Here is a 9,015-nt window from a genome sequence, read left to right as displayed (position 1 = left end):
AAAGCCTTTTAAGTTAAGCTTACAGTAAAGTCTATAACATACTCAAAAGCACATAGCTAGTCACTGATAGGCTACACTTAAGCATAGCACTCCTTGGCTTCCAGCACAGACCTTGCCCCTGAATTTGGACCCTAATGATCCAAAGATACCTAGAGTCACAGGAGAGGAAACAGAAACCACACAAGCAGCACTTGGAAACATCTTTAATTCAGTTACTGGGTTCAGTCTTCACCAAACCCATCAACACTAGGTAGACATCACATCCACCACCAAAAGGTGGGCAGACAGAGCCGGGGAGGGGGCCGTTCCCCATTAGCTACGTCCTCATTGCTGGCCAAATTCCAGCATGCTAGGCAGACTTCCAAGCTTCTCTGTGTCCCGCACAGCTTAGCTTGAAGGCCCCGAGGCCTGATATAGAGTAAACATCAAGGCCCCACGTCTCCTCACCATTAGATTGTTAGTTCCAAGGGCCAGTTTGGTGCCATAGAAAATCCACTGTCAGTTCCTGGTCTCATGAGCCTTAGGGAGGCGGTTCTGTAGAAGAGTCCAAGCTTTCTCCACCTTTTGCCAGTTCAGAATGATATAAGAAAAGGCAGGGTCAGAAAAGATCACCACTGAGCCTTCCCTTCCCACAACCTAACCAGGGCTTTCCCTTTGCACCAACCTGGCGCTGGGTGACGTGTGGTTCCCACAAGGTGCTCAGAACCACGTGGCTCTGCTCTACCAGCTGCTGCCCACTCATTTGGCTCTGCAGCCGGCTTTGAGCGGCTGCCTCACTCAGTCCATCCCTCTCAACAATGCGTCGCACAGCCTGGGCACGGATGACACACGGGTCAGGAAGGGTCCCAGCCCAGTCTACTGGATCAGAGCAGGAAACTGTCTGCAGTGGGCTCAGATGGGGTGCAGTGGGGTCCAGATACCTCGGTCTCAGGGATGACGATGGTCCACACCTCATGTACCATATTCTGCCAGCCGGCTTCAAGCAGCATCGCAGCATCAATCACACACAGAGTCCTTCCTGTGGGGAGATGCTAGTCACTGCCAGCAGCACCTTACACTTGCTACCTGTCAGCACACCAAATGCTGGTCTAAGTGGTGAACGGGCTGCCTGAGGCCAAGGAAGATCCCAAAGGGCTTTGCTGCTTAACTGTCCCACTTTGGCTGCTCCCGTCATCCCTCCCACTCACCCTTAGCCACAGCCACATCCATCTCCTCTCGGGCCAGCTTTGCGATAACTGGCCACATAATATCTGTGAGGATCTTCATCTGCTTCTGGGGAGGGGGACAGAGGGAGTGGGCAGAGGTTAACTTTCCTGAGATATACAGCCGGGAGATGGGGGTGGGAGCAGATGAGCAGAGAGCGACTTCCAGTGTCAGACTAGGGAGTCCACTCTATCCTGCCCCTGGATCTGGTGGTAGCAGCTGAAGAACTCTTGAAGAGCTGTGTGTTTACCTTGTTCCCAAACACCCGGCTGCCCAGGACCTTCCTATTGATGGTGCCATCTTTATGAAGAATATCTGGGTGACAGAGAAAGAAGGCTAAGCAAAGAGGTCAAGCCATCTTCTCACCTAAGGCCACTTCCAGCCTTCACCGGTTAGTACCTGCTCCAAAGGCCTCCACCACAGGCTGGTAGGCAGGGCCCCCAGGAGCATAGGCCCGGTGGCCAAGATGGTCACTGTCAATGATGTATGCTCCCAGGTTCTTCAGCCGCTGAGCCACTGAGCTTTTCCCAGAGCCGCTGATGCCTGTCAGCCCGAGCACATAGAGACCTGATGGGAGCTCTGGCCTCTCCTGGAGACATTTAAGAGGGAACCTTGGTGAGCAGGGAGTTCAAAAGCTCAGCTTCCAATGAAGGGCCGTTTCTACCCTTCAGCGTTTCCCCATGCCCAGCCAGCAAGGACGAAGAGGAAGAGAGGAAGAGAGCCTTACATTTGGAGGCTGAAGCAGGTTTCCCAGAAGTCGCTGGCGAAAGCTGGAGGAGCTGACCTTGTCCTCCTCATTCTCATTGTGACTGTAGTCCTTCAGCAGTTGTATCTGGTACAAGGCAAGTTCCTCTTTGCCCTGAGGTAAGGGAGAAGGAGGAAGGGAGTAAGAATAGATGGGAGAATGAATCTGGAGCCCCAGCCTGCCCTTCCCCTACCCCTCTCCTCCTCCGATGCCACAGACAAGTTCCTTCTGGCTTCTTCCCCCCTGAACCCTCCCTTCCCTGCTCTGGGACCACAGTACTTCTCACAGGCCTCCCCCTCCCCTCCCCTCCCCTCCTCCAATCTCCTTCAAGAGTTACATTCTCAAGGCGGAAGCGGTTGACGGCCATCCCCCCACGGTAGGTCTCCTCGCTGACCACCAGGAACTCCAAGGTAGGGTCAGACCCAGCAGGCCCATAGGGATCCAGCAGGGGGATGAGTTCAAAACTCAGGGAGGGCTTGATGTCCACCAGGAACTCAGTCAGATGCTCCACACGCTCTGCATATGGCTGGAGCAGCTCAGGGAGCAACTTGCCTGATGCAGGAGTGAAGAACAACAGTGAGATCGTTCCACTGGGGTAGACATGTGGGCCCACTTTGGGAAGAGTGTCCCATAGCACTGAAATCTTCCCAAGCAGTGGCAGCAAGAAAGGGTGAGTCGGGGACAGTTTAGGGGGACAGGATGGGGGAAACAAGCATCAGTCACTTTGAGGGCTGCCTGTACCCCTAGAACAAGAAATGCCTACAGAGCAGCAGTACTAGTAGGTATCAGTTGGTGGAGAACCCCAAGAACTACTCTATTCTTAGAGTCCCCTCACTGTTTGATGGCAGTACTGAGTCACCCACAATCATCTCCTATCCATTTATCCTCAGAGTTTCAAACCTCCGAGCCAATTCCTTGGACAACCATAAAGTATAGATTTCTTGGTTCCTATTTGGGAAGTTCTGATTTCAGTTAAAAGGTGACTGAACCACCACACACTAAGGAAATCACATGTATTCATTTAACAAACAAACGTCCTTTAACAATAACAGAGTCAGACATTGTGGCATTTGGAAGGGTAAGAAGCGGCCCTACCCTTCCTTGATCTTGGCATTGGGGAAGACAAGAAAATGTGAAGGGTGTCCTCCACGGCCCTAATCCAGGGTCCCTTCACTCACTCTTCAACAGATCTTTGTCTGCTACTCCCACCACAAGCTGCTCCTGGGCCAGTACACACGCAATGCTGAGCAACACTTTGTGGGCATTGTGCAAGCGGTCAAAAGTGCCACCCACGGCCCCACGGTGGTAGCCACGCACAGGCTGCCTTGGAGATCTGGCAACCGGGGAAGCTGGCCTTATGGTAGAGGGCAAGAGGGCAGTTGGGTGCTCCAAAGGCAGCTCTCCAGTCCCATAATCCGGATACAGCAGCACGGAAGCCAACTGTGGAGAACAGCTGTAACAGCTGGTGGCATAACGCTCTAGCTGTTGTTTAACAGGGTTGTACTGGCTCCCATCCAGGGTCTGGAAGTCCGTCAGAACTACTTCTGGAGGGTGGGCCAGATTCTGGACTGAGGACAGCGCAGGGAGAAAGGTGCTCTTGGTTTGGATATTGGTCAGTAGAATTCTGACGTCCAGGTGCCTGTGCAGGTCTGCACCAGTGTAGAGGTGCGTGATGAAATCCAGAACCTCAAATGTGGCCTGCACAGGGCTGGCCTGGGGCTGAGCGGATCCCCCCAGGTTCATTCCCGGCTGTAGGTGCACATAGAGGGTGTGATTCACCAGGCAGGACGCCGAGGTCAGGATGGGAGGCAGGCGTGAGGCCAGGGTGGCCAGCGGCGTCGTCAGCACCAGGAGGCCTGAGCGGAATACGGCCATGCTATCCAGGCCTGCAGACAGTCAGGGAGACGAAGCGAGAGTGACTAGGCGGGCTGAGGCCGAGGCCTGCAGGGGAACTCGGACTCAGGAGGAGGGACCTGGAGCAGGGCAGGGGGCCGTTCGCTGATAGAAACCGGAATCCTGGCAGGGGGAACCGGCCAGGAACCCCTGAATCATGGGACTGGGGCTTCAGGAATCCTGGCCCCTCTGGTTAAGCTGAGCCGGCATCTGTGAAGACTCGGAGGCGGGGACTAGAGGGGACGCTGTGGCTCGGGCTGCTTCCCTACTCACTGAGTTCTTGGGATCCTGCTTCTACCGTGGAGGCGTCCTAGGCTGCGGCCCGGAAGCACTACCCTCCAGCCTCAAAGCACGGAGCTACGGGAACCCGGAGTAATCAAACAAAGCAGCTCCGAGAGACTTCAGGGGCGGGGCGGGGCGGGGCGGGGCTGAGCGCAGAGGCTTCGGGGATGAGCGAAACCCTGGCACCGGATCCACTTAGACCAAGCGAGCAAAGCGGGCTGCAAAGCTCTTCCTGGTGTTCTTTGCTTCCTCCAGTTTGTCAGGAGGCGGTGGCAAAGCCAGTACCGGGGACAGTCGGTTCGCTTTGCGGTGCTTTCTCTGGGCCAGCGTTTCCAGCGAAGCTACTGGAAATCTCTACCCATATTCCCATTTCACACACGGGAAATTGGTTTTCTGAGTGTTTTGGGACACCTAGAGGCGAAGTCTGGTGACTTTTATAGAATTCTCTGGGCGTCGTGTAACCCTGTGCTTAGGTTTGCAAGGATAGTTCGGTAGGGCTTCGGGGACCTCTGGCCCCAGGACGAGGGGGGAGAAGACCTAGAGGTCAGGGTTCGCGGAGAAGTTAATGAGGACTGGAAAGTTAAGTTGGTAGTCGATCAGAAAAACATCTCAGATCCACGAAGATAGCGGAAAAAGAAAGCAAACCAGCCTCAAGATTCCTGTAAAGGGCCGAGCACTGATGTGCAATCCTAGAACCATCGCTGCAAGATTGAGATCAACCTGAATTATATAGCAAAGCCCTGGACAGGGAGAAGGAGGGCGGGGGAGAGGAAGTGCTGCAGCCAGACAGGAGGAGAGGAGACACTGCTGCTGTAGTCCAGAAACCTGGCCTTGTAAAGTAACTAATTTGTTAAGGAATCAAGCTTCTTGCAGGAGATAGTTCAAACTGGATTTTAGAGAGGCGTTTAAGGGAATCGAAGCAACTGTTAGTCTTACATTTGTCACAGTTCCGTTTTGTATTTGCTTGTTTGTTTTGCTTTGTTTTGTTTTGGAAACAGAATCTCACTGTGTAGCCCACATAGCATTGCTTTTATATAGCGAGTGTCTATTTAGTGCAGTGTTCTAGGTAGAAAGGAAAGAAGAGAACAAAGTTCCCTGAAGTAGAGATGTGTTTAGGGCTTGGGGTAGGATGAATACAGAATAAATCCAGAATACATCTGGGGTTGATCAGACAATAAAGAAGATTAAAACAGATGGGAAGACCCATGCTGGAGTGTGTGTGTGGGGGGGTACTTTTTCAGGTTGGGTAGCTCAGGAAAACAGCAAAGGCCTGGCAACCCAATACAATTACAGGTCAGGGAAAGTGAACCAGTTAAAAGATGGCAAGTGTTATAACTGGGTGCTAATGGAGCACACTTTTGATCCCAGCACTGGGGAGGCAGAGGCAGGCAGAGTTCGAGACCAGCCTGGTCTACAGTTCCAGTTCCAGGACAGCCAGGGCTACAGAGAAACCTTGTCTCAAAACAAACAAACAAACACAAAGAAACAACAACAAAAACAAAGAAGCTTTGAAGGAGGCCATGAGATCAGAAGTGTATACGGATGAAGAAGAGAAAGGATGCAGGGGCTCATGGATAAAGCCCAGAGAACCCCATTTAGATCCCCAGAACCCAGGTCTTTCCTTCATGTCCTCTTGTAATGCCAGCACGAGGGAGACAGAGACCTAGGACCCTCAGGGCAAGCTGTTAGTCTAGACAAGCTGGACTCATAAGCTCCAAGTCGAGTGAGACCCTGCGTCGAAAATAAGGAGCAAGTCAAGACTCCTGACTTTAACTGTGGACCTCTAACTGTGAACCTTAAAACACACACACACACACACACACACACACACACCTGGCCATAGTTTCACAAGGGGAGGACAGAGAATTAGACATTTCAGTCATCCTCAGCAACATAGCAGGTTAAAGGCTAGCCTGGGCTACATAAGACACAATTCAACAAGAATCAGTGGTGGTTGTTAAAGCCTGTCCCAACTTGCTGGCTTATGGGTTAGAAGCTCTTACAGTTCAAGCCTGAAGACCTGAGTTCAATACCTGAACCTCAGGGTGGGAGAGGGAACTTGTCACCTCATCTCCGTACTCTGTGCGACGATGGAATGAGTTCCCCTCAACATCATACACGATAATAATAATTAATAAATAAATTTATTGGAAGAAAAAACCCTAAACCTAGCACCTTGGATATCAGTCCTCTTATATTAACCCATGAAAATATTTCAAATGATTCTGAGAAGTGTGAGGTTGCACACGCCTAAGGTTCCAGCACTCAGGAGGCAGAGGCAGGTGGATCTTTATGAGTTATAGTCTAGACAGGGCTACATAGTAAGACACTGTCTTAAAGCAAAACACATTCTAAAATAAGAAAAAAGAAATTCTGGCTTAGATCTTTTGCTGGTAACATGATTTGTCCTGCCCCGGTTTATCCGATGCAGACCACCCCAATTCAGATGCCACCCTAGGGGTCTCACACCCAGGGAGGCAAATGAGGGTGCTGGAGGCCATATCCGGGTCCCCTGGGACTTGGGCCCCAGCCTTGGTACCCTCCTGGGCCTGCAGATCAGAGAAGGCCTCGCGGTGCATGGCCGCGACATAGCTGCTGCCACTTGGATCCTCTGTGCGCATTCGGGCCAGCGGCAGGAAGCGGTTGGTGGAGAAGTAGCGCAGCGCGGGCTGCGGGGCTCGCATTGCAGTCAAGAAGAGCTGAAGCAGGAAGAGCAAGCAGCATGTTTACGGGGCACCCCTGGGGGAGCATCACCACGTCCCATCCAGAGACTGTGCCCCTGAGACCCCGTTTTCACCCACCTCTGTCACCTCCTCTGGGTCCTGCGCCTCGCTCAGGGCTTGCTCATAACCACGCTGGTAGTGCGCAAAGAGGCGGCGGGTCTGGGCATCCGCTCTCTCCAGAGCCCCGCCTGGGCCGCCCTCTAGCTTCTCATAGAAGGCTGTGTGCACTGCCCCGCATTCGATGAGGCTCACGCTGAAGGGAAGGGGTGAGGACAACAGCGACCGGTTAGTGGCTGGGACCACAAGCTTGGCCCTAGTTCCCCAAAGGGAAGACATAGAAAGGGGCTGAACCCTGGGAGCAGATGCTGGAAAGAACCATGGCGATTGCAGAGCCAAGTGCTGCTAGGGAAGAGTTCCCATGTCCATTTGGGGTCCAGTCACCTATGCGATCTGTTTACTCACTCCAGTATGCCTTAAGAGCTAGGGTGGCTTGTGAAGTGAGATAATCTGTGCCAAGCGCCCTGCATATTGTCTAACATACAACATGAGTTGGAGAAGGAGGGCCAGAGGCCCTCTGCAACTACAAGATCTGGTGCTGGGCTCCCCAAGCTTCAGAGGGTTCTGGAGGGCTGGTAACTCACTGAACTCCAAAGAGCGGCAGCAAGGTCGCCAGGCTCTCGCACAAACCTTCCAGTGCAAATTTGCTGGCACAGTACACTTCGTGAAATGGCAGTCCTAGAAGGGAAAACAAGGTTGCAGAGGCCCTGCGGCTCCTCACTGTACTCTGAACCCCTTACTCTGTCCCTTTAGCTCACCCATCAAGCCTCCCACACTCGCGGTCACCAGCACACGGCCTGAGTGGCGCCTCTTCATGTCTGGCAGAAAGGCCTGCAGCATCCTAATGGTTCCAAGCACATTCACATCCAGCACAGCACCCACGGCGTTCAGTTCATGCGCTTCCAGAGGCCCGAACAAGCCGCGGCCAGCGTTACAGACTGAGGGGAGAGAGATCAGACCCCACTTGTGCACCGCTCTCTTCCCTCCCGCACTGTCCTCCCATGTTCCCTGAAGTCGGGACCGTTTGGACAATGGAGGGTAAAGACTCCTATCGCGTGTTTCAGGGAGGCTCACCCAGTACATCCACTCGACCCTCAGTCACGCATGCCTGGGCAGCAGCCACAGATTCCGAGTCTCTGACATCCAGTTCCAGTATCTCCAGGGAGCCAGGAGGGCATCCTTGAGCACTGGCCGCCTCCAACAGTGGTCCCTGGGCCTTCAGGTCCCGCAATGTGGCATAAACTAAAATTTGAGAGAGGATGAAGAGGATTCATCATCCTGCTTACCTCTCGGGGTTCTCCCCCTGGCCTCCGGGCCTTTCCCCTCCTATACCTTTGAAGCTCTGGGACCGGTCAGAAGCCAGACGAACAGCCAAGTGCAGGCCAATTCCGGAGGAGCAACCGGTAATGAGCACTACCGTGGGGTCCATATGAAAAAGTACTGAAGTTCAGAGTTGTGAAGGGCCCTAGTGGCAGGCTAGGGCTGCCTATCTGCTTGGCTCTGCTCCTGCCTACGGTGCCCCTACCCCTTGTTGTGTCTGCTGGCAATCTCAAGGCTGAGTTGGGTCCCTGGAAGGCTTTCCCCAGCCTGGTGTGGGTCAAAGCAGAGCAAAGGGTATTGCCTGTAACACCAAACAACCTTAGTTGGTCAGGGGATGGTGTGCTCTACAAGCTCATAGGTAGTAGCGGCTAGGTTGTTAGGTTCAAACTGAGCAGTGCTAAGCACATCTGACCACAGGGGAAATGCTTCTGTTTAAGGAACTTCTTGTTAGGTTTTTGAGACAACCTACTCAGAGAGATCCATCTGCCTCTGACCCATGAACACCCGGATGAAAGGCAAGGGCCTCACTTTTAGCTTTTTGGAAACAGGCTACCTTGTTATCCTAAGCTGCCTTCAGACTCGTTATAGGGGCTGAGGTTGGCCTTGAACTTCGGATCCTCCCTGCCTCGAGCTTTTCAGGGTTGTTATTTCAGGGTTGTATGTCCCACCACACTCTCGGGCAATTGTAATTACCAGCTTGCTGCTCTACAACCTTAGAAGGTTGGGGATCAGAATTAAAATGGAGCTGAAATGAAGGCTGGGAAGGGCTACCTCCACACCAAGGTCTGCATG

The 9,015-nt window shown here is 53.0% G+C and overlaps 2 protein-coding genes across 3 annotated transcripts; both read right to left on the bottom strand.

The window, feature by feature from the left end:
• Positions 1-187: 187 nt before the first annotated feature.
• On the bottom strand, positions 188-4,203 carry Coasy (Coenzyme A synthase). 2 transcript variants are annotated; one of them, XM_031353460.1, is made up of 10 exons: positions 4,115-4,203; positions 3,127-3,834; positions 2,286-2,500; positions 1,931-2,062; positions 1,603-1,792; positions 1,454-1,518; positions 1,188-1,272; positions 921-1,018; positions 665-811; positions 188-561 (listed from the first exon to the last, which is right to left on the bottom strand). In XM_031353460.1, exons 2-10 carry the CDS (start codon positions 3,821-3,823, stop codon positions 499-501), a joined length of 1,692 nt encoding a protein of 563 aa, XP_031209320.1. In that variant the 5' UTR covers positions 3,824-3,834; positions 4,115-4,203; the 3' UTR covers positions 188-498. The 2 variants fall into 2 exon arrangements, with proteins under 2 accessions (XP_031209320.1, XP_031209319.1); XM_031353459.1 differs by having other exon boundaries at positions 3,127-4,203.
• A 2,047-nt stretch (positions 4,204-6,250) lies between these two features.
• Hsd17b1 (hydroxysteroid 17-beta dehydrogenase 1) lies at positions 6,251-8,974 on the bottom strand. The gene is made up of 6 exons (XM_031353176.1): positions 8,236-8,974; positions 7,978-8,145; positions 7,662-7,841; positions 7,488-7,581; positions 6,925-7,099; positions 6,251-6,822 (listed from the first exon to the last, which is right to left on the bottom strand). Exons 1-6 carry the CDS (start codon positions 8,330-8,332, stop codon positions 6,502-6,504), a joined length of 1,035 nt encoding a protein of 344 aa, XP_031209036.1. The 5' UTR covers positions 8,333-8,974; the 3' UTR covers positions 6,251-6,501.
• Between the last annotated feature and the right edge of the window lie 41 nt (positions 8,975-9,015).

Source organism: Mastomys coucha, unplaced genomic scaffold, assembly GCF_008632895.1.
Source record: "Mastomys coucha isolate ucsf_1 unplaced genomic scaffold, UCSF_Mcou_1 pScaffold5, whole genome shotgun sequence".
In the NCBI taxonomy this organism is placed as follows: Eukaryota; Metazoa; Chordata; class Mammalia; order Rodentia; family Muridae; genus Mastomys; species Mastomys coucha.
Note: the sequence above shows the minus strand (reverse complement) of the source record. Positions and strands in the feature narration are given on the sequence as shown.